We start from the raw sequence: 26,887 nt of genomic DNA on the forward strand, positions 1-26,887 counted from the left end.
CGGCCAGCCAGCTGTGCTTGTCGTGTTTTATGGTCCAACTATGGACGAGGGCTACCACTAGGCTGTTCAAATAAGTTGCCACAGAGACGGTCAGAAAGACAAGAGAATTACCAATTAAGTTGCGGTGCCAGCCACAAGACTGAAATAGGTGCATAAGGTTACCATGCAAAATAGCAAACGCCCGTCTCTTTCTTTCAATAAATCCAGCCACTATCGGAGCTAGAATCGAGCAGATATTTCCTTTCCTAATCCAATTCTTTGGAGGAGAATAATCCCGCCTTCTTGTTTCGTGAAGTTTTCAAGCGTTGGCACGAGGCAACGATCATAGATTGGGAGAAATGTTGCCATTATAATCAAAGATATGACAAAAATTGACGGAATGGGGATCTCAAATTTGGGTCCGAGGTGTCGGTCCATTCTCATGGCTTGTCCCACTACATATGTTCCTATTTGCATGGGAAGGAAGCTGATGATAGCAGATGCCCATATTGGAACGATAATCATCAGCCAGTTTACCTCTTCAACTTGTTGTATGCTGCATAGTCTCCGCGGATTCATACACATTCCATCTTGCTTTATTTCATCATTGTTATCTATTATGGCAGCTTTATTCAAAAACCTAATTATTGATTAAAGAAACCAAACATGCATGCGTTAAATTCATCAAATATTTAATGTCACCATGCATGCATATTTGAAAATACGAAATCGAAACTGAGACTAGCTAAACAAACTACAAAATGACATATTAATTAAACAAACCTGAACTGAGATGATGTTAGAGGGAGTTTGGAGCCTAGAGTTTTCTTCAGTGGAGGATCATAGAAAATTCCATCTCCAACGGACTGAAGCTGGTGGCGGCGCTTCTTGTACGCCACAACGAACACTTGAACAATGCTAGAAAACAAACTGCCCTCCGCTATCACAAGTACATAAATTCTCATTCCAGCAAAGAGAAGAACAAGTCCGCAGAACAAGCAAACCGTCGGAATTGTAAAGCCCCAAGCCCAGCTAACAGTTTGAACATAAGCGACAATGGTTGAAGTAATCAAAAGAACTAATGTAAAAGTGGTGTAATACCAGTTAAAGAAGCTGTTGATTTCTTTCCTTCCTTTGTCGGTTCTTGAATCAAATTGATCAACTGCAAAAGGAATACTACACGGTCTGATTCCACCGGCGCCGCCTACGGCTAACCAGAACATTGCCACATGAAGGAAGGCCAGTTGGTTTCTGTTAGGGCCTATACATTGGCCATGGATACGCTCTTCGTTGGTGCAATGGGGAGGCCGCAGCTGCGGCACAATCGCCGTCAATGTCACCATTAACATTCCCTGTCCAAGTATATTTGTTTTTGGGATATTATTAATTCATTAAAGATGCTCAATGTATGCTTTCAATTAGTGATCGATACAATCATATGTCTCCGAAATTTAATATTAGAATCATAATCTAGTTAATTCATTAATAGCTAATAAAATGTGGCAAGTATATTAAATTGGTTGTCACTTCAACACGATCTTAATTGGGCGGATGAGTGATACCTTCGTAAAAAAAGTTTCGGCATACCTTCCGTTAGTGATTATCTGTGCAATTTAATTAGTTAAAATATGTGACTATGACGGATAAGATTCAACGAAGGGACACCGCAAGTACATCATACTCGACAGCATATTTATAAGTAACTAATAAACGTTAAATTACATTCATTTACCCCTTTTACAAACAATGATAATGGAAGATATATATTAGAACACCAGTAATATAATAAAAATTAATACGGTTTACCAGCAAAAATCCTAAAACAATGGTGACAAATTTTCCGATATAAGCATCAGCTAGAAAAGCAAAAATCACAGTGAGGAAATCGGCCACACCATTCCAGGCACCAAACTTGGCAGCAACATACGCCTGCGACACGTTATATTCATTCAACAGATACACCGTAAAGATTGCCATTATCCCAAATGACCCCAATCTCTCAAACGTCTCATTTCCTGAAATATTATATCATCTTATCTTAAGTAATAAAGCACGTTGCTTTTACTCTACGTATAATTTGTGTAAAGAGATCTTAAGGACAGAGAAATAAAAGACATAAGAAGAAGGGCATGGCTTTCCATCCCAAGGGCTTCATTTGCTTTGTATCTGAACCTGATGAAACGGTAGTGTTTTCTTCTTCTACGACCGGTGATGATTTGGATTTTGAGAGTGAAGATATTTTTTCTGTGATTATCAACCTCCATTTTCCCCTCTTCTCAGATTCAAGTTCAACTAGCGAGGCTAAGTTTGATTAATGTGGAACCAAGTGAAATGACGATCATCTGGCAATGATCTACTTAAAGAGCAAGAGAAACGAACAAAAAGTTAAGTGAACGCTACTGACGACAAAGTGCTTATAATGCATGCTTACGTGTCAGTCAAGCGGCTTCACGATTCATGTGCCAATAGATTTGAACCGAGCGGAGTTTTCTCGTGCCTATGAACCAGTGGAAACGAAGATGCCACGTTAACTATTCCCGTCTCTCGTTAAGGTGGATTTTGTAGAGTCCCCAACTCAACATGGATTTGTATCGGGCCTTCGCTACGCACCTAATGGGCTTTCAGGCCCATTTCTTCGACCCCAGAGCTAAGTTGGTCTTGCTCCTCTCAAATAATTAAATACGCAAGCATGTAATAATTGCCGAACTGACATGAAATATATTTTAACATTGTATCATCATATCTTGAGCGAGCTTGTGTTGATCCGAATGAAATACAAATAAAATTATATATTTTTTTTCTTTTTAGTTAGTAATTTAAATATTTAATAAAATTAAAATAACTTAACGTGAATAATTCAATTCAATTCAATTCATAACACAATATTTTCATGAAGGTGCTAAGATTACAAACGATGTCATACGAGTTATAAAGTTTTTTGATATACCATTTGTATTGAAGAATTTATAAATGATAGTTTTACACGAGTATTACTTCGAAATATCAAGGGCGCTCTTATCTTTTTTTTTTGAATTTTGATACCCAGTTGGGAACCTACCCAGTTGGAACCTCAACCACGTTCATAGTCACTTTCTTAATTAGTTAGTACAGTCAATATCAATATCAAGGTATCAACATCAAATTCATCACCTGCAACAGGAAAAAGAAGGAGCTAATTCAAAAGGGGAGTTCAGTGGTGTACCATCATGAACATGATAATATTAATTGATAAGGACAGCCATTGCATTGTTTATGGGGATTTTTCTTTTTTTTTTGTGTTGGCGCGCCCATAAATAATGTTTTAAGGATAAAATTAATATTATTATTCTATAAATTAATGCTATCTTCAATTAAGAAAAGACCTTTTACTATTTTAAACAACATTGAAGAATTTAAAAAAAAAAATTAGTGTTACATGGGCAAGGAATCGTACAATTACCCAAAAAAAAAATCTAAATTAATAAATAAACTTGAAGGTCAATGGTGTAAGAGATGTTCATCTTTCAGGTGTCTCAAAATCCTAGGACAAGTAAACGACTTAGTTTAACCCTTTTTTAAAGCGTAATCGTCGTGGATCACGTGTGCATTAGCTTGAAACAATAAATTTAAGGATATAATCATCTCCGTACAATTTAATTAATTACATCTGAATCCAACGGTGTTGAGGCATTGTCTGTTCCAGACAAGGCGATAAAAGCCCAGTTTGATTTTATAATCCCGACGTTATCCATCACATTCCCAAGGACCCTTTACATAACAAAGGACAAAGAAAATATATTAAAAAAATCCAATAAAAATAATAAATAATAAACAAACAAATACGGTTTTCGAAGGAAGTCGATACGGTTAATTAAAAGCGGGTTACGCTTTTCAGCGGTAGTGGTATTGTTCGTTGCTTGCCCCGCTCATCTGATTCCATAACAGCATATTGAGCGCCAAGTGTTCGAAGAAATGCCTGAACCATCATGGTCTCACTCACTGCCGCTTCATATTGCTTCTTTGCCTCGCCCTATTCGCACCTAGATTTGAATACGTTTCCTTCTCCTTCGTGGGATTTTGTTTTTAACTCAAACCCAAGAAGAGGAACAAGAAAGCAAGAACCAGTTGTTTCATTGAGTCTTGTTGCAGCTGCGAAAGAGAGAGAAAACCCTGGGTCATTTTCAGGGTTTCTTGAGGTGGAAAAGAGGAATTATAGGGGCTATTGTAATATGTGTGTTGGGTTTGTGAGGAGGTGTAAGAAGGATTTGGATAGTGAAGGAGATTTGGCTTTGGAAGCTGAGATTTTGGAGTTCATGAGGAACTCAGAAAATCCAAACGCGTTTCCAACTAAGAAGCAGTTCATGGATGCTGGAAGATTGGATCTTGTTGAGGCTATTGCGAGGCAAGGTGGGTGGCTTGCATTTGGTTGGGATTTGGATGATGATGATAAAGAAGAACAACAACAGCAACAACAAAAACTAGAAGGGTTTCAAGAAAATGGTGTTAATGATTGGGATTTGACGGTGGTGAAGGGATACAAAAATGGGGCTCTTCAAGAGAGTTTTGAAAGTGGTGAAAAAAGCAGTGCTTTGGAGTGCAACGAAGTTAGAAAATACGGTGTTTCTTCTTTTCCTGTTAATTCTTCTTGTTCGGCTTCGTCATCTGGTAGATCATTGTGAGGTTTCTAATTTTTAGTTTTCTATTTTTACTGCCAAAAGTTTATTGTTTTGTTGATTAAACAGTTCCGACCCTTGAAACCATACGATTAAAATCAAAAGTATTGCTGAGAAATCAACCTTGATTGTTAACATGTGATTTGAAAGCATCTTGATGTTGAAAGGACATGCTTTTGTCAATATGTTTGCTGTCACTAGTGCCGCGGATAGATTAACTAGAAACTAGTTTTAAATCCTTTGGCTCAAACATTTTTTATTCATTCATTTTCCTTAATTTGATATAAAAAATGTTAAGCACCTAATGAATTCAGCAGAAAAGAAAAAGCTTATTTCCATTTGAAGCGCTTGTAATTTTCAAGTTTATAATTCTTCAATTTTTCTTAAGCTACCAAATAGATTGGTAAATTTCTTGGACGGTCCTTTCACATATATATTCTGCATATTCTGTTTGGTCAGGGAACAGGCCATTGAGGATGATTCTGGGATTGAGGGTATACTGAATCGGTTGGAGAAAGAAAGGAATACAAATTTTGGGTTTGGTTTGAGAGAGAAAGGGAACACTGCTTGTGTCCAAAGTGATGGTCGTAAAGATGACCAGCATGTTGAAACCTCAAAAGAGGAGGTAAATTGGTTTTTTTACTTTCAAATTAGTTTTATTTATCTTTCACCTTATCTATTTGTAAAAATGAGCATGCTTGTGAATAATTTGGTAGGTTTTTCAACTTTGTATTTGAATATATTGAGGATTACTATATTTCTTGTCATCTTAGAATTGTTGGATGAATCTATAACTGTATTTTACTTATTCTTGGGTAAACAATAACCAGTTATATCATATAAATAATGTATTGTTGCAAGGTCTTTCTAAGACATAACTTCGTGTTCTTGTTTACTGTAAAAGACAGTTGCTGGCCTTGGAAGAAGCAACAAGCTTGCATCATTAGACCCTGGTGGAGGCATAATCAATAATTCAGGGGGCAAGCTCACTCAAAATACATCTCCTTCAAACCAAAAGTCACCTAAGCCTGAAATGTGGAGAATGTGGAGCATTCAAAGGGCAGGGTTTTCAGACAAGGAATTTGAAGGTAGTCCATTAGCTAGTTTCTGGTTCCATAGTGGCTTGACACTTCAGATCAACTGACCTCTGTTTGCTGATACACTGTTCAGCTGCTGAAATTGCTTCCAATGAAAGAGCAATGGATGTGTCAGGGGATGAAATACTTGAAGTAAGAGACATTGGTTGTGAACATTTGAATAGGCCAGAAAAATTGAACTCTTATCCCACAGAGAATAATCATAATGACATACGAAGTCGCCTTCAGCACTTGGAGCTGGAGCTTTCATCTGTACTTCACACATTAAGGTCTAACTCGGGTGAACTTCTGTCACAGAAGGTGAGTGATCTGATCCTTTTGTACACAAATTTGGGAAAGTACTCCTAGGAATGTTCAAATATATTTTTTTGTTACAGAAACACATTAAACAGGTTGTTTCTTCATTTTGATTGCTAGAATGTTCTTACTGAATGCAATGTTGTTTAGTTCATAAAAATGTGAATCACTCAAGAATTTCATGAATGTATTATCAATTGTGATCATGAATTTGGCACGTGTTATCCTGCTATTTAACCTATTTGTTGCATGTTAACTTAACCTAATCAATTATTGCCTGCAACTGATGTTATTTTTCTCACCAAAACACAATAACGTTTCTTGTTTTGTTTCCACAGATATTTAGTATCAAAATTCAGAAGATTCATTACTGTATGCAGCTTTTGTAGCAATATTTCTATCCTGTGATAACTTTTTGCATTCTCTTCTTATAAGATTCAAATAAATTATTAATTTTACTCTGCATTCTTCAACAGGGTTTTGAAGGCTTGTCTGATGATTTGCATAAGCTTTCTGATACTTGGGAGTTCCAAGAAAATGAGATCATGAATGCTAAAGATAGATTACGGTCAATACGTGCAAAGTTAGCAGTGTTAGAAGGAAAGATGGCATTGACAATAATGTATGCACAATTTCTGTTCATTCAACGTCATACTTATTTTACGCTACCATTGATGATGCAAAGTTCTTACATTCTGCAGCGATGCACAAAAAATGGTTGAAGAAAAACAGAAAAGGATTGATGATGCTCGTAGAACCCTAATGCTTATTCGCACCGTCTGTGTAGTTTGGCCTAATTTGGCTTCAGAGGTGCTTTTAGCAGGATCATTTGATGGTTGGGCTTCCCAGGTTCGACCTCATTCTGAAATTTTGATTTTGATGTAATTTCTTCCTGCTTCTAAGATTCCTTGATGTTCAATTTCAAGCCTGCTAGTTAGTGACCACAAACGACCTTTTTTCTTTTTCTTTTCTTTTTTGGGGGCTTTTGGCATTGAATTGTCATTCTCCTTTAAACCTACTGACTTATATCACTAGAAGTAGTTGAGACAGCTTCTTCTGTGATTCTTATGAAAGAGTGGATTAATTGTCTGCTTGTTTGAATTGAGATAACTGAATTCCTGTTTAGAAAACACTGATCAAAATGGAAGTCAATTATGAAAGCAAGAAGATTACAGAGAGCATGCTTCAAGATTACTGAACTTGGTTTTTGCATAATCAATACAAGTATGGATTCTTTTGTCAGTATTAATGACATGCCGTGATATATAGACTGATTATCGACCCTTTTTGGATAACAATATTTGTGTAAGGATTGTGGATAACAATATTCTTTTGTCATTTGAAGCCTTTCTTTCAACAGGGTTTAGCATAGATCTTTATAAGTTGGCTCTATTTTTATTTTCTGCTTTGCAGAGAAAGATGGAGAAGTCAAGTGCTGGTATTTTTTCTCTGTCCCTGAAGTTGTATCCGGGTAGATATGAGGTAGATCTTTATCTCAACTTATAATGATTTCATATGCAACAGTTAGTGCTCCTTCAGTCAAGAGTTCTAATTTAGCTTTTGCTACAGATCAAGTTTATTGTCGATGGTGAATGGAAGATTGATCCCTTACGCCCTATCGTTTACAATAACGGATATGAGAATAATCTACTAGTTGTCACGTAAGAAACACTTAAGCTTGTAATAGTGAGCAAGACAAATTTTTTTCTTTCATATGAGGACGAAGAGAGTGCATACTGCAAGTGTCTTCTCATCTTTCTCTTATTATTTTTGTAAACATTGTTTAGCTGACAAGGGGTGATTTGTATATTGGACATTTAGATGCTTGCTCTTCATTTTTTTTTTTTTAGGAAAGCTCTGTAATACAAGCTTATTTCATGTACTTATTTTTAGGAGATTCTAGCCTTATATATTACATGATTTTTCAATTTCATTTCGGTTTTAATCAAGTGAAATTATTAAATTTATTTGATGTATGTTATTCCCCAAGGGTTCTATAACGTGAAGCTCATAGCCTCTTAATCAGTCGAATAAAAACAGTGGGTGGCAAATGACAACTATCAAGTATTAACATAAAAACAAAGATTAGATTTATTCTCATTCGCTTTCCTAGCTGCCGGGTTTATTATTAACACTAACTCTTACACTACAATAATGTTTTCCAAACAAACAATAAAACTGGTAAATGAAAGATAATATTAAATACTGCAGTCACATACATAAACATGAGACTGCAAGTTCACTATTTCATTAAGAAATCAATATTAACAGAGACTAATTGCAGCGGCTACCAATGATTTGCTAGAGCTTGTTTCTGGTGCATGCAATGGCCAAAGAGAACTACACTTCTCTGAGGTATAAAATTTGGGTTGGCTTGGTCCTTGTAAAACTGCCAACAAGATGGCAAGATTACATCTCAAAGTCCCACGAACTCTCAGCGGTTAGTGTCGGCATGTATAATCCTTCTCCCAGTCTAAAAGAAGCTGAAACCTGCAAGAAATGACAAATGTGAAAAGGTATAGCACATAAATTAAAGTACAAGCAAACCATAACAATCTCCCTAGTGAAACAAAGAGTTTTTTTAAATAGCTTTTTGTTCTAGCTGAGGGTCTTCAATAGAAATCTAAGGAATTCAGCAGGGTTAATATCAGTAACAGCAACTGCTTTCTTATAAGCTATTCAAGGTAGAAGATCCACAAAAAATGAGCGAGTTCACATTAATCGCACGGCACTAGTGCAGCTTCATTGAACAACACTAGCTAGGTCAATTTAGCTTCAATGTGAAAGTGGAAGAAATGTTAACTTCACCGATAAAAGTAAAGGGATCTACTTGTATTGAACTTGGCACTAATCTAGATTAGCCAGAATATAGACATTATAATGTACACTGCATTTTTGTATGGTACACATCCAGGTTAATTACCCCACACTGCAATGCAGTGCGTATAACTACACTAAGGCTGGCATGCAGGTAATTGAATTAACTATGAGGAGGCGGAATAGATCAAAATCAAACATACAAATATCCTGTTTCTCTAGATACCTTAAAGCCTTTCCTAAGTCATTCCAAATGATATGAGCTATATATAAAGCTGAGGCCCAGGCTATGAAGTAGCTTCTCCTAGATGAATGCTGATAAATTGAGAAAACAACTCCTGTTGATCCCAAATTACAGAAAGTCTCAAGATTTTTTCTGCAATGCCATCAAAGAGAAAAGTACCTGCTATGAACTGTAAATCATATGAGGTTGTTGCATACCTTGCATTTTCCATCTCTGTTGAATGACGGTTTCCACAACCACCCAAGGTCCAAAACCTTCCTTGACATATCATAAGAAGCTCTTATAACATCACCATCAAAAACAGTCTTTGAAACAGCCAATTCCCACGAGTTCTTTCCAAAATCATAGCTGGGCTCAAATGTGGCCATCCATCTGTGCACATAGCTATACCTCAACTTCAAGTTTCTGGAATCAAGCGCATAATTTGCAGATATTTTGTTAGTTGGATCAAGTAAAAGTGTCCCATCCAAGATTGTCCTGTTTTCACCCGTCATGTGAGTGTAAGTCATGTACAGCTGCTTCTCTAGTATCCTTGCTGTGTTCATGAACTGGAATCGAACATTCTGCAAGCATACCACATAAACTTTGCAATTATAGTGAACCCTATTGACCCCATTACTCATATTTGATAAAATTACTTCAATAAGCTACAAATAATGTTTCAAAATGAAATTTTTGATAGACAATAGCTTCAAGTTCTGATATTTCCTACAGCAACTAAACTACACAAACTGAAGTGAATTGCATAATAACTTCATCCCACTATCTTCAGTAGCACTAAAAATTTGATATGTATAAAGATTTCAATTCTTTTTTCCAAAAAATGGACTGTACTACCTTTTGAGGAACGTCAAAATCAACTAAAAAAGAGCCAGGCTTCTCGACGGAGAAAGAAAGGTCACTGGCGTTTAAAGCGGGCCCGGCGATAACATAAGCTCGGAGCTTTAGTTCTCCGGCGTCAGCGGCGACCGTTCCGGTCAAACCTTTTCTACTTCTCATAGATATTGCCGCGTTCATCTTTTCTCAGAGTCGGAAAGAGACGAGTTTGTTTTCAGAAGCAACAAAGAGAAGACAGAGGGGGTTTACTTTTCGACGGATATTTGTGGCAACTGACTGCTGCCACGTCATCTAATGAAAGGGCACCATCAGCTAGTAGCTAGTAAGCTACTGAGTACCGAGCCCTTTTCATGGCGCCGAACATGCTCTTGTCTTAAAGACTTAAAACATGTAGAGAAACAATTTGTAAAATTCTTAAATCATTTTTCTTCGTTCTTTTATTGTACGAAAACTGTATATAATGCAACACAGCCCACACTACAGAATTAACATCAAAACAATTCCTTTACAAATTACAACTTTAATTGAAGAAGCTTTGGCACTAACGTGCCGCTCAACTTGTTCTTTTTGGATTGCGAGTGATCTTCTGTGCTTCCCATGCTTTCTAATTTGTAACTTCTTCATCTCTTTTTGATGTCAAGTTGTTGAAAAATTTCTTTCCATTATGAGCCACGGTAGATGTTTGGGATATTGGAATAACAAAGTACATAAAGAATTATGAAGGGATGAACATCCACACTATCATTAAGTCTGGGAAGGAAGGCAGTGTCTGCTTATGGCATATGTGAACCCACTCCCACAGAAAACTTCCAACTGCGTGTCTCTGTTTTGAAATTCATCACCAAGATTCACTACTTTTGGGTGAATTTGATCACAAGTATTTCCCAAGCCAAGCTGACCATGTTCGCCCCAACCCCATGTCATTATTGCTCTATTTTCTGCAATCACATTAATAAAAAAAGGAGGGAAGAAAGGTGTCTAGGAAATTATGAATAACCCAACCCAATGAAATTTACCTGTTACTACAGCAGAGTGCTCAGCTCCAGCAGCAATCTGAATAACTTTTACACCATCCAGATTTGACACTTTCTCCAAAGCAACTTCATTTGAATTTGTTGGATTACAAAGAAATAGACATATTATTAGATTTACCATGATCAAGATGCAGTTCCAATATAAAATTCCATGGATCATTTTTGGCAGTTTGGTCATTTAAATTTAGTAATTCTAACTTAAAACTGAAGTTGCTCACCCACAATATAAACTAGAAAAGAGAATGCATATGAAAGTTTATCATCAGTTTTCCTTTTAAAGAATTTCAAATGATTGAGTTTCACGACAGCTTTTTACATCTAGATGCATCACCAGATAAAGGCCTTGTTGAGCTCACTCTCTCAGGATCACTTAGCATGCCATGGTGGGAGCCACCAAGCATTAAAACTTCCCCATCTCCTGTGATAGATAACAAAGACTGCTATGAAATAGTGTGATAGTCATGAACCACTTCCAAACTGGAAGAGGACTAGATATGAAATATGATAAGAAGGAAGCACACAAATATACCAGTTAATACTAATGCATGATTCCATCCAAGAGCAGCTTGGGAGAATGATAACGATGAAGGTAAAGACTGGGGACAGTTTACATCAGAAGTGCTATTGAACCCTCTTCCCCAAGTGTATAGATGTCCTTCAGCTGATGAAACAGAAACAATACAACAAAAGAGGGAAATATATTGCTCCGTTTCAGTCATACAATTCATGTTAATTGATGTTAAATTGTGTTGGAACAAATCTTTTTATGACCTTCACCATATGTCCCTTCATCTATAAACTTGGACCAATTCCCCTGTAAAATTTATGTGCCAATGTGATGATCTGCTTCGCTCAAACTCATGATCCAAAAAGCGATTCCCACTTTTGTACCAGGGGGAAAAGAAAGAGAATATTTGAGTGGACTCACCAGATAATGCTGTACTACGATCTCCATTGGCACTAATGCCAACAATTTCAATGCCGTCAAGTCCAATCGTAACTTGAGGAAGACTAACTGATCTAATCCGATCCTTTGAGACACCCAATTGACCTCGCTTTCCAGATCCAAATCCATAAACTTGATTTCCCAAACAATCTGCATCAGGCTTATCATACTTATTAGAGCTTGAGATGGAGGAAATCATAAGGTCCAAGTTTTGACAATAACATTCTGTTCTTTTGCACACCAGTAAGCATCCAGTAGCGAAAAATAAAATCCTAAGCCATTTACGATCACCACTTACGTTTAAGCAATTTTAGTTCAAAATGAAAAACAAAGGTAGAATGTCCCTTATGCCTTCAAATTATCAACTTTCAAATATGAGCAAGAAATTTCTCTTTTTTATTCTTTATTCTCTATTTTTTGGTAATGTATGAACCGTGTTTTTCTAGTTTGAGAAAGAATGATATCACATAAGGCATATAAAGGATACAAAAGCACCCCGTTCAAACATCTTCTTCAAGTATAGTGGGGATAATATTGACAACCAGTAACAAAGCAGATTATACAAATGCATTTACCTTTCAGCAAAACAAGTGAATGGCGCATGCCACATGCTATCTGATGAACATTCTTATTAACAAAGGATGAGACTTTAACAGGAGAGCTATGTGACCTGTAATCACCATGCCCAAGCTGACCAAATGTGCCATCCCCACAAGTAAAAAGACATCCTGAATCTGGAAAGAAGGCCAACCCCACAAGAAGGAAAAATAAATAAACCAATACAGAATACACACAAGAAAGATTAATCATTAACGAGGAAAATAAAGAGCATATAATACCCCAATAAAAGGAAGCAGATTGTGCAACAAGAGCGAAAAGAAAAGAAAACAGTAACCTGAAACAAAACCAGAGTGATTCCATCCAGCAGAAATGTGAGTGATGGTATAGCCGTGCACGTCAAAGAAAGTTACAGGCTTTGGATACAAGGCATCGACCATCTCTCCGTGGCCTAACTGACCAGAATTGCCTCTCCCCCATGAAAACACTTTCCCGCCTGTTAAACTGATCAGTTAATATGCTGTCGGGCAGCAATTTACCGAAATCAAATCATGATCATAGAACATAAAACCAGTAGAGTAATTTAGATACCACTAACAGAGGAAGGGGAGGTCAGGGCTAAAACGTGAGCCCCCCCGCAGGCGAGCATAGAGACTGAGGAGAGGGAACTGAGATTAAGGAGTTGAGGAGAGAGCTCGTCATGTAGCCTGCCCGTGCCCAGCTGCCCGTCCGTGCCTGCTCCCCAGCTCCACACTTTCACTAATTGTTGCTCTTCTTCTTCTTCTATTTTTGGCTTCGCATTATTTATTAGTGCTGATTTGCCTTTTTCAGTTTCTTCCATAAGTGGCGCTGGCGCCACTCTCTATGGTATTTTCTAGTTTCTACGCTCCTCTCTCCAGACTCCAGAGTACATGAATCACTCTGCTCAAGTAGCTTTCGACTTCTGCTACGATTTTAGGCCCAAGGACTGTGGAGTCGAACTATTTGTTACTAACAGTTTTAGCTGAATAATTACGGGCCCGAGACCGAACCCAGACCCAGAAAAACGGTTCCGTCCTTTATTATTATTAATATTACTCCTAATAATAGAAATAGTTTTAAAATTAACAGACTCATCCTTTCGCCTCCCATTATTAATTTAGATGGTTCATTGTATCATATGTTTTCAACTGTAATCGATTATAACAAATGAACAGGCTCAAAATTCTTACTCAAATATAATAGTAATGAAACGTCTATGATGCTTACTCATTGTAAATTTCCGTATCAAATTCCTTCCCCCCCCCCCCCCCGGGGGTATTCATTTATATGAAGTTGTCAGTCGGGCAATATATGTAATTCTCACATAGAATATTAATTTCTTTGCATGAATCATGTAATTCGTTGCTAGCTAGTTTATCCACAAGCAATTCTTGAGGCGACGGCAAAGATAGCATTGTCCGACTCAATGGCTTTTCTATTGGTAACGAAATCCATTGTTGGTCTCTTTACAATCAACAGGAGGGAGCTCAAGTAGAAAGCTTGAGCTTACTTATTCAAAAGTTGCGCTAACACCATTACTTTTACTAATTACTCATCATCAATTAGCTTAGGACAGATGTTACAAACATATAATTATGCTTCCATAGTTCCATTGTCTATGTAATGATACTCGGCTTGGCTCTGCTTTGCTTTATACGCACAGGTTGTTCAAGAAAACTAAACTAGTGCAGCAAGGCGTGCTGATTGATAATTGAGAACTTATAGTCTATTTTAATTTAGTTATATATAGATTTCGATCAGGTGCATGTATTCATACACCTTCTAGCGCGCGATTGTGTGTGTGTGACGATTTATCATTGGTGTATGGGACTCACAGCTCTACTAATAAATACCCACCATATGTGCAGTCGCAACACTAGACTGAGACCTTAATTATATATCTAAAACAGGTAGAACGTCTTGTGAAGTTCTTTTAGAATAATTGCCAAAGTATTACTGTAATAAATGTTCTCTCCAAAAGTTTGTATCTTGATAGGGATGTGGCTAAGTTACATTATGTGTAACTTATATTTAACCTGAGAGCTGCACCCAATGACTCGATATAAATTTAATCGAACAACACTTAAGCTATTGGGTCTAATTCTGCAACTCATGAATTGATGCAACTTTACATATAGCATGACTCGATACTATACATATTCTAGCAGCTGTTTGAGACTTTTTCAAGATTTCCTTTAATATAAAATGGACTAGGAATAACTATGATAGCATTATTCAGCATCATTTAGGACCCAAAAAATATTTAGCCTTCAGAAACTCAAAAAAATAGGGGAGTTACCCGACAAAAAAAGGTCAGAACGCAATAAGAATGTGCAATATCAGACATGGATATAGAATGGCATTTCAATCATTTTTGTAAGTAGTTATCCCTCTAGAGGTTCTGTCTTCTGTGACCCAAAAAAAATAAATAAAAATGCCAAACAAACAAACAACGAACCCTAAAATAATAATGTTCCGCCCTCAGATTCTCAGGAAGCAATGATTAGCTTATTCAGTTAATATTGAAACCAAGACGTCAAGACTTTTGAATTAATTAATACACTTGGAACTGCAAAATCTAATCACTTACTTTTAACCGCTTAAGAAATGCCAATAGAGCAAAGTGTAAACTGCATCCACGGCATCTAAAGAAATTTTACATTCAGAACAGTACCAGACTTCCAACTTCATACTTAGCCTCTCAACACTAATTCAAACTATTACAATAAGCAATGAGGATTCAGGAGAGAGATTCATTCCGAGTCCCAACTATACAATTCTGACTTAAGCTACACAAGTATACATTCATATCAAGGAAACACTTGAATTCTCATTAAATAGAACAATTACACGACAAAGAACCAGAAATCAAATCTAAGCTAGACAGCTTTGGCCACCAGTTTAAATGAAAAAACCAGAAACCAAAGCCGCAACAAACAATTTTCACCAACTCTACCGCCCTTCCAACATTTAGCTACACATACTTCATACCCACCTACTCTAACTAAAACTAAACTCAAATCTAATATTACAAAGGAGGATAAGTCCTCACAAATATCAGTTCTGAAGTTACAGGATGTCATCATAAGCGACGATCTCTCTGCCTCTGAAAGGCACCTCTAAAGCTGAAGAACCATCACCGCTAGTTTTGGGGTTAACAATAGCTGACGCAAGCTTAATGCCTCTTCCATGTCTGCTGAGAGGCACCTCAGCACGCAAAAGCTTAGAAGATGAACCAATGTCCTTATTGGCACCACTCTTCACTGCTTCCTTCCATTGGGCTAGAGGATCTGTTGCCCATAAAACCTGGACCTGCAACAAGAACACCAATGTCGGTATCTGATTGTAATTTTAAAACCAAACGGTACCAAAGAGAAGAAGAACTCGAATGGTCTAAGCGCTCGCAAGAGCTTTAGAATACTGAATTAAGAAGACATCAGCACTTGGAAGAGCCGAGGTCAAATTCGTAAGCAAAGGTCAAGCTTCAAGCCATGTATGAAAAGGCAAAGGGTTGAATTGAAAAGCTTTCTTTATTTATTTTGCTAATTTGAAACTAAGATAACTCATGGAAAAAAAAATTAGAAATTCCTGCAATCAATTGAACCAGAAAATCAACTTGAATTGAGTCCAATTCAGTCACTATAACCAAACGTAAAAATGAAAAGCATCAAAATTTGACTCCAACCAAAAAAAAAATAATAATAATAATCAATTTTACCAAACAACATGAATTTATTTATACCTTTTGTGAATCAACTGTGATGCCGAAGGAGGCATCAAGGGCAGCAGCAATGGCAGCTTCAGCAGAATCTTTTGTCCGGTAGGTAATGTATCCGAGACGATTGCGATCGATGCGGATGCGGGAGATGGCGCCGTAGATCTCAAACCTCGACTTTAAATCAAGCACCGAGCAGTTCGGCCGCAGACCCATCACCACCACGGCTGGAGGCGGCAACGGCTTGACGTATGGCTTATCATCGTCGGCGGCGGGACGAGGGAGAGGACGACGTCGTTTTGGGGCTGAATTAGCGTCGTGGCGGGAGGGGTAGGGCTTGTCTCGCTTGCGACTCATGTTAGAAAAACTTGAATAACGATGATAGTTTACTACCACTGGTTCTTTACTCGATGAGTGCGTGGTGTACACCGTGTAGATATTCGAGTGGATCTTTTCTACTGCTCCATTTTTGTCAGTAGAGTTTTTACTAAAAAAAAAATTAATTATTTAATTATTAATAAAAAATTTTATTATAAAATTATTTTTATAGATAAATTTTTTAGTTATATTATAAAAATAATAAAATAATATTATAAAATAAATAGATGATATTTTAGATTTTTAATATTAAAAAATTTTTATTTTTATTTTTATTTTTAAAAATTTAAAATTTAAATTTTTTATTAATAGAGATAAAATAATTTATTTAAATTTTAAAAAATTTACTAAAAAATAATTAAATAAAAAAATTATAATAAAAATTTATAAAATTAAATAAATACAACTATTAAATAAGTCTTATTAAACATGTACCACATCGTAACGCGCAAGAGTTTAAGTGGGCTTAACTCAGTTGCGTTCCGCTCGTGCTGTACATTTTCTTATAAATTCTTTACCCTCTAATATTTCATCTACTCTTTTAAAAAAACTTAATTAATTAATTAATTTCATCCTGATAGTGCTAGAAACATTATTTATTATTTTATTATATACCTCTTTTTAACCTTTTTAGAAAATATCAGCAAACCGTTGTGCTAAATTCCGTTAATAATATATAAAACCAGGTAAAAATGAATCGATCCATAAACACATTCCCTAATTGTCGCTTCCCAATCACCAAACTCACCCCTTAAATCCGACGACATTGATAAATCCTCCGGCTTTGTTTTGTATGCATGTGCCGGATTAGGCTCTATCCTTCCTTCCACTTGTCCTTCCAAATTTATCCTCTTCGTATTAATTAATCTCTCACACACTAATTTAATATTAAAATCCATGTGCGCAGAGGATAACAAAAGTATAGAACAATCTCTCACACTCTTCTCTCTCAAAAACCCAAACCAATATTTTCAGATAAATCGCATTTTGTGTTTTCAATTTTGATGGAGAGCTGAAAATAAAGTTCAATGGCTGCCTCTGTTTCATCGCTAACCTTTCCGTTCTTTAACTCGAAACCGCACTTCAAAATCTCACAAAATAATGTCGATAATCCTCTCATCGCCACTAACAATCAGATACAATCTCTCTTCGTTTTCTCGAAGTCAAAACCTTTCTCCACGTTCCAAAGCCGACGCCATTTGGGTCCTCTTGTTTCATCGTGCTTTCCCACAAGAGCTTCTTTTTCTTCGGATATGTTTCCTGATAACATAACTGAAGAGGAAAGAATCCTCCCTGTCACTGAGGAAACTCCGCTGAAATTTCTCTTGTGGGTTGTATTTTGGGCTTCTTTGTCCCTTGTTTGGTTCTCCACTTCTGGCGATGCTAATGCTGCTGTTGACTCCATTAGAGCTTCCGCTATCGGCCTCAAAATTGCCACTGCTTTGAGGAGATCTGGCTGGCCCGATGAGGCCGTGGTGTTTGCACTCGCTACGCTCCCTGTACTTGAGCTTCGTGGGGCAATTCCTGTTGGTTATTGGATGCAACTCAAGCCTGTGTTGCTGACTGTCTTATCTGTTCTTGGGTTAGTCTTCATTCATTCTCTTTATCCCGATTTCTTACATATTTTATTTCCTTGTGTTTGAAGAACTCGTAGAGCCAGAGCTAGAGGATTCTGTTGTGTGTATGATTATTAATGTACAATTGTTGAGGCTAGTGATCAAAATTTTGGGGTTTTAACTGTAGGAACATGGTTCCCGTGCCATTCATTATACTTTATCTCAAGAAGTTTGCTTCATTCCTTGCTGGGAAAAACCGGTCCGCATCTCAGTTCCTTGATATGCTATTTCAGAAGGCCAAAGAGAAAGCTGGCCCAGTAGAGGAGTTTCAATGGCTTGGCCTTATGCTTTTTGTGGCTGTGCCATTTCCTGGAACAGGAGCTTGGACAGGAGCCTTCATTGCTGCCATTCTTGACATGCCATTTTGGTCTGCTTTATCAGCAAATTTCTTTGGTGTTGTGATTGCTGGGCTTCTGGTGAACTTGCTTGTCAACCTTGGTCTCAAATATGCCATTGTTACAGGTGCTATTCTTTTCATTATATCCACTTTTATGTGGAGTACTCTTCGAAGTATCAGGAAGTCTTTGGGCTCATCAAGTTGATGTTAAATCAATGACTGAAGTTATCTTTTCATCCATAATCACACTTTTTGATTTTGTTTGAATTTTATCCTTAGTCACCGTTAGCGTCTCTGCCTTACTTGCTTACTGTGATTCTATCTACATTGGTTCTCTTTAATAATTGAGAACATAATCTATAAATCCTTCAGGTTGAGTTATTATTAAAAAATATGAGACAGTGATTCGAGAAGATAAACCTTTTTTTTTTCCTCTTGTGGTAGTTCGATGAGATCATGAATAGAAGTCGATGCTTACACTTTTCTTTTTTCCACACCACAAATAGACATGTGCATAAATAATGATTGTGAATGATTAAACCTATTCTTGTGGTTAGAAGAGTACTGGGCAAGGCGCATATTTAGAAACATTGTGTACCATGGTTTATATGACTGTCTGTCACATTACCAGATTGTTATTTAGAAACCTTGTGTACCATGGGTTATATGACCATTTATCACATTAGCAGATTGTTTTTTAAGTATGATAAATTTGATTCTGACCTAGAGTAATGTCTCTAAGGTGGTCCTACTACGCTCTTGAACTAATACATAATCTAGTAGAAATGGCCAGTATGTCCTAGTTAAAGACACGTATCTTTTCTTAACAAAAAACAATTGCATCGTATAATTTCTTGGAAGAGGGGAAAAATTGGTCGAGTTGATATTCATAAATCATATTATGTGGAATTTGGAATGTAGCTGCACAAACTTTCCAGGAAACCACAAGTTTTTACTTAGAAGCTAAAGATCCTAGATGGCACTTGTACTTTGCCAGAGATACAAGCCTTCTTCCTGCACGACACCAACTATTATTTTGAAGTGTATCTTTGTTTCTCTTGTAGTCGAGCATTGAGCCCCTCTTCCCATCATTTACAGGAATGTGGTGGCGTATTATCTACAAATGGGGCCTATTCCCGCTTGTTTTTGCCAAGGTTTTTGTGGTGGGGATGAGAATTGGAAATGTAGTTGCCACATGCAGTCCTTACCTTTAGTCCTTTGGGATAATCTCACCTCCGAATATGGAGTAAGTGTGCAAGCTTGGTTTAAAACTTGTGCTGTGTAATATATATTAGGTATCAAATGACAAAGAGTGGTCAATTTCTTTGCTTTCCAAGATCCCATCTGTAGTTTTAATTTGGGATTTAACATTTTATGCCAAGGCGTGAATTCTGCAACCTTAGTCCGCCTGGTGTACTTTTGGAGAAATCTTCATTCTTTAAGGAGAACCTGCTGGCTTGTCATTATCCGGTCATACCTCTGAAGTACGCTCTCCCTTCACTGCTAGATAAGACTCTCTGTTCGACCTGATTTGGGAGACTTTCATTTGGGCAATGTTGCAAGGGAGCTCACAGACTAAGTTCAAGGAATATTGCATTACGAACTTTTTACCATGAAGGTTCAAGTGAGTTTCAATCAAAATTATCATCCGATGAAAGTAGTAACTAGTAACTAGACTTGGGCCGTTAAGTCTTGTGGTGGGCTAGTTTTATCTTTGGTGGGTAATCAATTATTGTTCTATGGGCCCAGGCCACAGTTGTTGAACATTGGTCGCCTTAGATCTTGGGGCCAGTCAATCTACCTCTCTCCCGTGATTCGAGTAAACCATGCGAAGCGTCTCTTACTCATTAGTTTCGAGTGGAAACGGAGTTAAATTTCCTCCAAATGAAAAACTCACATCCTTGTACCAAAAGAACAGCCTACACTAATTATAGATTCTATCGTTCATCAGTCAACATCTTACCGATAGTGACATACATAAAACACCCCTTGTATAGATCATGCACGCTAATGATAGCAACACTGAACCGTTCACGATCATTTCATGCTTGCCATCTGTTTCTTAACTCGCTTGTTGAAATTAATTTTGATTTGAATATGCTTTTTAGTTGAAGGGCAGACGGATATTGACTAAAATGGAGCTTCTTCGCAAGGCCTCAGAGCTGTCCACCTCTTTCATGAAGCTGCATTTCCATTTTTCTTATCTCACGTTTCATATGCCCATACTTTGCTCTTGGGATCTTTAAAAATCCATTGCAATCTGATGATTTTGAGAGTTCAGTAAAATTCCTACGGAATCGCGAAAAGAATATGTTATAAGTAAAGATAAGTGCGTTTCATCCGTCGAGTTACGTGTTGCCGTTTCTATCATCTTTCTTTCTTTTTTTTTTCATTTTGGCTGTTTTGCATTTTTCTTTAAAGTCAGGTCAACTCGCACCCTTGGCCTTGGTTCTCATTTTTGTCTGTCCAATTGTTACATCACATGTAACTTTACCGTGGTCCATGATAACGGTCCATTAAGAGTTATGATTGCGTGACTTTTTTAACTTATTACGGGTCACTTTCAATTCGTAATTACTTTAAAATGTGACCAACACTGGCTAGTATAACAACACACGCATAAAGTTTTGAATGCTTTATTAAGATCTGGTTGGTTGGTATTCAGATACAGATATAGTCATTTTTAAATAATAATTTTAATAAAAGTTTTATGATATAAATATAAAATTAAATTAACTTAATTTTTAAACTAAAATAATTAATATTAATCAAACACTTTTAAGGTACAATTAACCATGGTCAATCCCTAAACATATTTATAGTTTGTGTGCTTAACAAAGTAAAATAAAAGTACAATATCTAAAAAAAAAAATCGAAATCGAATTAGATTTTTTTCATTCTCTAAAAAAAAAAAATCGGATGCTTATTAATAAAATCAAATCAAAGAGTAGAGTGGAGGAAAAAAAATTTCATGAGGAGGGTAATACCATGTCCAATAGGATTTCAAATCCAGTTGATTGGTTTTAGTGGAACAATTGACTGCGTAACTCTGTCCTCATCAAATTTGAATGCCAAAAACAAAAATTAAAAAAAAAAATTTAAAATAAAAAAGAAGAAGGGGAACTGAAAAGAAGACACCGCATCTCGTACTCGTAATCTGATGAATTTGCGCTGACAAGGAGACGTGATGTGCACGTGGGGGGCGAGACCCACGAAAGTAACCGTACACGTGTAACAGCAGGAATGGACAGGTGTGCACTGTAACAGAGCCAACAAAAGCCCCAATCCCCCTTCGGCCTTTCTCTTTCTCTTGGTCTTGGTCTTCGGGCCCCGTTTCCCGTTTCATTCTTATCTGCACCTCCCCCTGAGACGATGACTGAAAGCGAAGCATGTTACAGTCTTGGACCCTCACAGCGAAGCTTTCTATTTCCGACGCTACCATGCGTTTGCTGCCACCGTGCCACGCTGCATCTCATACCTCCACTTGTGTGGGTCCATTGCCCATTATCCATCGACGCCGCTGGGTTTGCGTTATAGCCTTGATATGGACAAGTGGATGGTGGATTTTGACCCCTTTTCATCACAACCGAACACGTGGCCTCAACCGCTGTCCGTTTTATGATAACGATTGTGAATTTGTGATCGTGGCCGTTGTAAATGTACTAGGAGCAAGCGAAATTTTAAAATATTAATATAACTACTACTTGCATTATTATTTTTTTAAATAAATACACACATGTTACATTATTATTTGTTTATTATATAACTGATATGATATTTTTGATATATTCTATAATTTTTGGAGGAGCATATCCACAACAAACTTGAGTTTCTCACTTTCGTTTTAATTTTTATTTGGTTCGTTCTTTTTTTTTAAAAAAAAATATTTCCTTTTTTTCATCCATCCAATTAGTTAGGCTAATTTATTTTATTGTAGATGCTCGTTCTATCAGATTTTGGGCGAGAGTACAGTTGTATTGATTGAAGTAGTTTTCTCCCTCTTAGAGTGGACTTTTGAGCAAGGGGAGCCAAAATTAGAAATGTGGTTATATAGATAAACTTATTATGGGCCAAAAAGGAAAAATTGTAAAAATCGTTATATTAAAAGGCTAAAAATATAGATTTATTCATTTATTGTATACAATCAAATACATTTTATTAGCTTTGCCCCCTGCTTTCGGTCTATGCTGATCGCTGCGATGCTGATTTATGATATCATAAATTTCATAACATCAATGGATTGCAATGTTATTTTATGAGTTGAATAGATAAATAATTTGTTGCGTACACTACTACTTGATCTCTTTTTTTTTTTTCTTTTTTAAAAATCCTTTAGTTGGGTGTACAGCCACTTCACGAACTCACTCTCTCTATTAAGTGTACATACAGCCTCTGAATTTGATTTGAGGTAGGCGTGTTGGAACAGCAAGCTCGTGTTGTGATACTGCGTACGTAAATCATCAAATGCCAAAAAGCAGCAGCATTTTCGTTTGTGCATGAATAGTAAAACAACCCAACACTTGACCCATTCAAGAAAGAAAGCAATCAAAACAGTGAATTCATAACAAACTACACGCAGCAGATTTTATTGACCTTGAAATCAAAAGTTTCAAAATTTGGAGATTGGCCGTATGCTTGTCCCGTGGTACTCTTGTACTATTGCTGCCAACTTCTTCGCTATAACCCCGTTTAGCTAAACAAGCATTAAGCAAACCCTCTTACATAATTAAGCAATACAAGACATTTCTTTGCAAAAGGGTTTTGAAATACTAAAACAATGATCTTCTGTTTAATATTCAAATATCAAGAAAATGTCAACATCAACAATAGGTCGTTCTCGTGTAACTGCTAAAACGCTTTAGGGCAACTGAAGAAATTATATAGAAGATCAAAAAACCATACCATAAATATAATCTTGACTTTCAGCAACATTAATTCTTTTTTCCAAATATTTCATTGTTAGGATTTCAAACCGATTGGTTACGCTGTTATATATATATAAAAAAAAAAAATCAAAAAATAATAATAATAAATATATCCTCATGGATTGACAATAGATTATTCAAGTGCTTTTACAATATTTCCCTTGAATTTAGCCAATATTTTGCTTCTTAACGTTGTCCCAAGCACACGGATTATGACCATCTGCTAATTTTGGTTGGCTGTTTCTTGTTTTCCACATTCTCAATATGATTTTAACTTCAGCTCATTCGGAAACTTATATTTAAAGTTTATAATGTTTCCAATTTCATTTTCACGAAGGATTTTTTTCTTTTTCTTTTTTTTGGGGGGGGGGGGGGGAGAGGATTCTTTGACTGCATGAATCCGAGAATGGTGTCATCAGGTAGATTGCTATTTGCTAAACCCTCAACTTTATATATATATATATATATATGCACGCATGAAGCCATGGCATTAACAATGAAGCATAAATATCCCATTACCACAAGAAATGCATTATTGATACCGCACCATTGATAGTAACCATAATAACAAGTGAGAATCAGCAAATTTTGCACTGCTGAGAAAAGATATAGAAGCACATGTGCCACGTGACATAGCTTCAGGTGAGGCCGGCCAATGGCCATGCACTAAAACTGCAGATACACAATTTACTTAGTAAGGCCAGGACCAGAAGAGCTGATCTTCCAAAGAGAATCCAAAATTCCTAGAATTGGTTGGTGGGTCGTCATAGCAGCAGGAATCTTCAAGTTTTAATAAGTAGTGCGAAGAATCAGGAGGATCGATCAGAGATGAATGGTTTCCATCTGTGTAGTGTGGGCTGTCCGCGTCGAAAACGTCACTTTTGGCTGAATTTGCATCTTCCTGCTTACAGGTCACCACTGGGACAGAGGAGAACAAAGTTTTAGTCTCAGCGCTTGTGACTGGTTTTTGAGGTTCCGCCACTAATAACGTGACGGCATCAAATGTTTCCAAATTTCCCTTCCCTTTTTCTTTAAGAAGCAACTTATCCTTCAGCGAAAGAACCTGTTTAATTAATTTAATAGCACAATTGAACCGTTATTTTATATAATTGATATCATGGCTTTAGCAGCAGTGATTGAAAGAGGAGAGCTGAGAGATGTTGCGTAAAGATTAATTACTACCTCATTTTGCAAAACTTGCTTCTCCTTGAGGAGGTTGTCATAGTCATCCTTGAGCTTATCATAAACAGCTTTCAAAGAATCGTAGTCCTTTTCAAGTCGTTGGTTCCTGGACCGAGCACGCCGGTTTTGAAACCAAATTGCAACTTGGCGAGGCTGCAACCCAAGCTCCTTTGCAAGTTGGACCTTTCTCTCCGGTTCCAGCTTGTTCTCAACCTCAAAATTCCTCTCAAGAAACTGAACTTGAGTCGCCGTCAGCCGCCTTTTCTTTCCCGATTGACCTAACCACCCATCGAAATCCACATAAGCATTGTCTTCATTGTCAAGTGATTGAAATGGCGGTGCCCTTGCTGCGCTTCCTTCACCAACATTCTCAAAATTAGCCTTAGATTGTGGACCTAAATGAAAGAAAGACACATAAAACATTATATTATCATTTTCTTCTTGTTCTAATTTGACATGACTGACCAAATAAATATGCTAACTCAAGCTTTCTTCCAAAAACAAAATGAAAGCAGAAGAATATCATATGCAAGGAGCAAGCACACTTTAAAAGTAAGAATTTTTATGCATAAATGTTTCAACCCTTTTTTCCGTTTAATGAAGACAATAAAAACAGAGGTACTCTGTTCTCAAAACATCGAATCAATCAAAAGCTAACAACTTTTTTTTTTTTTCATTTGTTTTTCTAGTGAACCAAATGACTAATTGATTATCTCCTCCAAAAACATTTTGTTCATTCATTCGGAAGAGAATATAAGCAAGATCATAAAAGAATCACAAACCCGCCAAACGGAAATTTTGCATGCATTAACATGAACAATGGCAAATCTACCAAAAATAATAAGGAGAGTGCAGACAGAGGAAGAAGAAAAGCAGGGAATTACCCTGAAGCGAAGTAGGAGATTTGGATAACCAGAACGAGTCAAGAAGCTCAGAATAAAAGGGTAGCTTTTCGTTTCTAAGTAAAGTGCCGACGTTTTGGCTGCCACAGACACTATTCCCACATGCTGCCATAGCTTTTCGCTTCATTTATGTTTTCTTAGTGAGGCAGAGAGGTTTAAAAGGTTATATTTTGAACAAACCAGAAGCAGCAATATTGGTCATGTGCTTGTACTTTGGTGTTGGCGTTGGATTTTGATCTCTCTAATCTAATATCAATGACTTGTTGTCATATTGTAAAAGCTGGTGATGCGAGTTACAAAAGCTCACACCCATCACTCACAACTCAAGTCTTAAGAGCAAGCAAAGAAAACGCCACCCTTCGTAAGTTTAGATACATTGAGGGAGACAGAGAGAGAGAGAACCAAGTACTAATTTTTGTTTAATCTACCCAAACAAAAAAAAAAAAGTACTAATAATGAGAGAGGGGAGAGCTTCAGAATTGAAAACTTGGGGCTGGGGAAGCCAAACAGAGAATCTTCTATAGAAACTAGAAGAAACGAAGAGCACAGAATGTTTCACGGAGGTTAGAACAAGCTTCGGTGAAGGGACCTAAATTCTATAAGCAGCGGATGTTGCTTTCATTCTTGGGATGGTGATACGCTTATACAGGCAGAATCTGAAATTACCATCATGTCCTTCCAGTTAATTTATTATTATTGTTTCCATATTGTATTTGTATGATATAACCCAAAAAAGGAAAAAAATCATAAATTAAATCAATAAATATGTAAGAGTAGTAATGGTGGAAAAATTAGGTATGAATTCTGAAAAAAACATAAATCACCAACTTCGAATGAACTGTTAATATATAAAGAAACGTTTTGGTCTGAACATGTTTTTTGTATTATAAAAAAGTTTATGATTGGGTTTTCCTGCTTATTTTATTTACAACACAAATTAGAATATATTTAGGTGCAGTCATTAAATGATATTAGAAAACAAATTCATGTTTTATTTATTTTAACCATTAATCTTATGTGGAAATATTTAAAATTAATGTATGCGTATCAAATTTTTTTTGAATTGTTCGCCACAGTATAGTATCTGTATCATTTACGTGTACTTAACTTTCTCCACAAACTGGTATCCATCATTTTCTCAATTTCCAATAATGACCCACCTAGTAAAGTCTAAGCACTTGCTAAAAATAAAAAAGTTGAAATAAAAGCAAAAGCGATGTGATTTTTCTATAGCAAGAGTGGCAAGAGGGCCACGGACTTTTTTCTGATTACTTGTTTTAAATGAGTTTGCTACGAGAGGAACAAGTACATTTATGGTCATTCACCCTTTATCTCTCTGTAAATGCAAAG

General features: G+C 36.6%; 7 protein-coding genes across 16 annotated transcripts; 2 read left to right on the forward strand and 5 right to left on the reverse strand.

Moving 5' to 3' along the window:
* Positions 1-219: 219 nt before the first annotated feature.
* On the reverse strand, positions 220-1,956 carry LOC18044467 (protein NRT1/ PTR FAMILY 2.12). The gene is made up of 3 exons (XM_024186328.1): positions 1,786-1,956; positions 763-1,331; positions 220-619 (listed from the first exon to the last, which is right to left on the reverse strand). The coding sequence occupies exons 1-3, from the start codon at positions 1,954-1,956 to the stop codon at positions 220-222; spliced, it is 1,140 nt and encodes a 379-aa protein (XP_024042096.1).
* A 1,763-nt stretch (positions 1,957-3,719) lies between these two features.
* On the forward strand, positions 3,720-7,917 carry LOC18044468 (protein PTST homolog 2, chloroplastic). Of its 4 annotated transcripts, none has more exons than XR_002906043.1 (8): positions 3,720-4,633; positions 5,091-5,256; positions 5,536-5,719; positions 5,802-6,028; positions 6,502-6,647; positions 6,727-7,330; positions 7,439-7,507; positions 7,595-7,615. XR_002906043.1 is itself a non-coding variant. In XM_006438503.2 (8 exons), exons 1-8 carry the CDS (start codon positions 3,945-3,947, stop codon positions 7,688-7,690), a joined length of 1,725 nt encoding a protein of 574 aa, XP_006438566.1. In that variant the 5' UTR covers positions 3,720-3,944; the 3' UTR covers positions 7,691-7,917. The 4 variants fall into 4 exon arrangements, 2 of the variants coding, with proteins under 2 accessions (XP_006438566.1, XP_024042223.1); XM_006438503.2 differs by having other exon boundaries at positions 6,727-6,874; positions 7,595-7,917; XR_002906044.1 differs by lacking the exon at positions 7,595-7,615 and having other exon boundaries at positions 6,727-7,249.
* A 281-nt stretch (positions 7,918-8,198) lies between these two features.
* LOC18044469 (outer envelope pore protein 24A, chloroplastic) lies at positions 8,199-10,332 on the reverse strand. The gene is made up of 3 exons (XM_006438504.2): positions 9,924-10,332; positions 9,284-9,649; positions 8,199-8,515 (listed from the first exon to the last, which is right to left on the reverse strand). Exons 1-3 carry the CDS (start codon positions 10,101-10,103, stop codon positions 8,435-8,437), a joined length of 627 nt encoding a protein of 208 aa, XP_006438567.1. The 5' UTR covers positions 10,104-10,332; the 3' UTR covers positions 8,199-8,434.
* A 17-nt stretch (positions 10,333-10,349) lies between these two features.
* On the reverse strand, positions 10,350-13,385 carry LOC18045164 (ultraviolet-B receptor UVR8). 3 transcript variants are annotated; one of them, XM_006438506.2, is made up of 8 exons: positions 13,053-13,385; positions 12,799-12,957; positions 12,479-12,637; positions 11,886-12,053; positions 11,487-11,618; positions 11,274-11,375; positions 10,940-11,023; positions 10,351-10,861 (listed from the first exon to the last, which is right to left on the reverse strand). In XM_006438506.2, exons 1-8 carry the CDS (start codon positions 13,300-13,302, stop codon positions 10,668-10,670), a joined length of 1,248 nt encoding a protein of 415 aa, XP_006438569.2. In that variant the 5' UTR covers positions 13,303-13,385; the 3' UTR covers positions 10,351-10,667. The 3 variants fall into 3 exon arrangements, with proteins under 3 accessions (XP_024042130.1, XP_006438569.2, XP_006438568.1); XM_006438505.2 differs by having other exon boundaries at positions 10,353-10,861; positions 11,289-11,375; XM_024186362.1 differs by lacking the exon at positions 11,886-12,053 and having other exon boundaries at positions 10,350-10,861.
* Positions 13,386-15,266: 1,881 nt separating this feature from the next.
* On the reverse strand, positions 15,267-16,629 carry LOC18045165 (uncharacterized protein At1g27050). The gene is made up of 2 exons (XM_006438507.2): positions 16,225-16,629; positions 15,267-15,794 (listed from the first exon to the last, which is right to left on the reverse strand). Exons 1-2 carry the CDS (start codon positions 16,552-16,554, stop codon positions 15,552-15,554), a joined length of 573 nt encoding a protein of 190 aa, XP_006438570.1. The 5' UTR covers positions 16,555-16,629; the 3' UTR covers positions 15,267-15,551.
* A 664-nt stretch (positions 16,630-17,293) lies between these two features.
* On the forward strand, positions 17,294-20,785 carry LOC18045166. 3 transcript variants are annotated; one of them, XM_024185306.1, is made up of 3 exons: positions 17,294-18,157; positions 18,319-18,653; positions 20,637-20,785. In XM_024185306.1, exons 1-3 carry the CDS (start codon positions 17,604-17,606, stop codon positions 20,660-20,662), a joined length of 915 nt encoding a protein of 304 aa, XP_024041074.1. In that variant the 5' UTR covers positions 17,294-17,603; the 3' UTR covers positions 20,663-20,785. The 3 variants fall into 3 exon arrangements, with proteins under 3 accessions (XP_024041074.1, XP_024041073.1, XP_006438571.2); XM_024185305.1 differs by lacking the exon at positions 20,637-20,785 and adding an exon at positions 19,627-19,773; XM_006438508.2 differs by lacking the exon at positions 20,637-20,785 and adding an exon at positions 19,450-19,606.
* Positions 20,786-23,937: 3,152 nt separating this feature from the next.
* On the reverse strand, positions 23,938-26,135 carry LOC18045167 (homeobox-leucine zipper protein HAT5). Of its 3 annotated transcripts, none has more exons than XM_024186005.1 (3): positions 25,520-26,135; positions 24,636-24,982; positions 23,938-24,516 (listed from the first exon to the last, which is right to left on the reverse strand). In XM_024186005.1, the coding sequence occupies exons 1-3, from the start codon at positions 25,662-25,664 to the stop codon at positions 24,145-24,147; spliced, it is 864 nt and encodes a 287-aa protein (XP_024041773.1). In that variant the 5' UTR covers positions 25,665-26,135; the 3' UTR covers positions 23,938-24,144. The 3 variants fall into 3 exon arrangements, with proteins under 3 accessions (XP_024041773.1, XP_024041772.1, XP_006438572.1); XM_024186004.1 differs by having other exon boundaries at positions 24,636-24,991; XM_006438509.2 differs by having other exon boundaries at positions 24,636-25,030.
* Positions 26,136-26,887: the final 752 nt, after the last annotated feature.

Source organism: Citrus clementina, unplaced genomic scaffold, assembly GCF_000493195.1.
Source record: "Citrus clementina cultivar Clemenules unplaced genomic scaffold, Citrus_clementina_v1.0 scaffold_4, whole genome shotgun sequence".
Lineage (NCBI taxonomy): Eukaryota > Viridiplantae > Streptophyta > Magnoliopsida > Sapindales > Rutaceae > Citrus > Citrus x clementina.

What these genes read in the sequence shown, in the direction of transcription:
- LOC18044469 (XM_006438504.2), bottom strand. Translation starts at nt 10,103, where the DNA reads ATGAACGCGGCAATATCTATGAGAAGTAGAAAAGGTTTGACCGGAACG. An exon ending in ATTTTGACGTTCCTCAAAAG is followed by an intron (nt 9,650 to 9,923) that starts GTAGTACAGTCC and finishes GTATGCTTGCAG; the next exon opens with AATGTTCGATTCCAGTTCAT. An exon ending in ACAGAGATGGAAAATGCAAG is followed by an intron (nt 8,516 to 9,283) that starts GTATGCAACAAC and finishes CATTTCTTGCAG; the next exon opens with GTTTCAGCTTCTTTTAGACT.
- LOC18045167 (XM_006438509.2), bottom strand. Translation starts at nt 25,664, where the DNA reads ATGAAGCGAAAAGCTATGGCAGCATGTGGGAATAGTGTCTGTGGCAGC. An exon ending in ATCTCCTACTTCGCTTCAGG is followed by an intron (nt 25,031 to 25,519) that starts GTAATTCCCTGC and finishes TCTTTCATTTAG; the next exon opens with GTCCACAATCTAAGGCTAAT. An exon ending in AGCAAGTTTTGCAAAATGAG is followed by an intron (nt 24,517 to 24,635) that starts GTAGTAATTAAT and finishes TTAATTAAACAG; the next exon opens with GTTCTTTCGCTGAAGGATAA.
- LOC18045166 (XM_006438508.2), top strand. Translation starts at nt 17,604, where the DNA reads ATGGCTGCCTCTGTTTCATCGCTAACCTTTCCGTTCTTTAACTCGAAA. An exon ending in ACTGTCTTATCTGTTCTTGG is followed by an intron (nt 18,158 to 18,318) that starts GTTAGTCTTCAT and finishes TTTTAACTGTAG; the next exon opens with GAACATGGTTCCCGTGCCAT. An exon ending in CAAATATGCCATTGTTACAG is followed by an intron (nt 18,654 to 19,449) that starts GTGCTATTCTTT and finishes TTTGGAATGTAG; the next exon opens with CTGCACAAACTTTCCAGGAA.
- LOC18044467 (XM_024186328.1), bottom strand. Translation starts at nt 1,956, where the DNA reads ATGGCAATCTTTACGGTGTATCTGTTGAATGAATATAACGTGTCGCAG. An exon ending in TTGTTTTAGGATTTTTGCTG is followed by an intron (nt 1,332 to 1,785) that starts GTAAACCGTATT and finishes ATACTTGGACAG; the next exon opens with GGAATGTTAATGGTGACATT. An exon ending in CTAACATCATCTCAGTTCAG is followed by an intron (nt 620 to 762) that starts GTTTGTTTAATT and finishes ATCAATAATTAG; the next exon opens with GTTTTTGAATAAAGCTGCCA.
- LOC18045164 (XM_006438506.2), bottom strand. Translation starts at nt 13,302, where the DNA reads ATGGAAGAAACTGAAAAAGGCAAATCAGCACTAATAAATAATGCGAAG. An exon ending in TTCACTTGTTTTGCTGAAAG is followed by an intron (nt 12,054 to 12,478) that starts GTAAATGCATTT and finishes AGCCTGATGCAG; the next exon opens with ATTGTTTGGGAAATCAAGTT. An exon ending in ATCTGGTGATGCATCTAGAT is followed by an intron (nt 11,024 to 11,273) that starts GTAAAAAGCTGT and finishes ATTCAAATGAAG; the next exon opens with TTGCTTTGGAGAAAGTGTCA.
- LOC18044468 (XM_006438503.2), top strand. Translation starts at nt 3,945, where the DNA reads ATGGTCTCACTCACTGCCGCTTCATATTGCTTCTTTGCCTCGCCCTAT. An exon ending in GTGAACTTCTGTCACAGAAG is followed by an intron (nt 6,029 to 6,501) that starts GTGAGTGATCTG and finishes ATTCTTCAACAG; the next exon opens with GGTTTTGAAGGCTTGTCTGA. An exon ending in TGTATCCGGGTAGATATGAG is followed by an intron (nt 7,508 to 7,594) that starts GTAGATCTTTAT and finishes CTTTTGCTACAG; the next exon opens with ATCAAGTTTATTGTCGATGG.
- LOC18045165 (XM_006438507.2), bottom strand. Translation starts at nt 16,554, where the DNA reads ATGAGTCGCAAGCGAGACAAGCCCTACCCCTCCCGCCACGACGCTAAT. An exon ending in TCACAGTTGATTCACAAAAG is followed by an intron (nt 15,795 to 16,224) that starts GTATAAATAAAT and finishes TTCTTGTTGCAG; the next exon opens with GTCCAGGTTTTATGGGCAAC.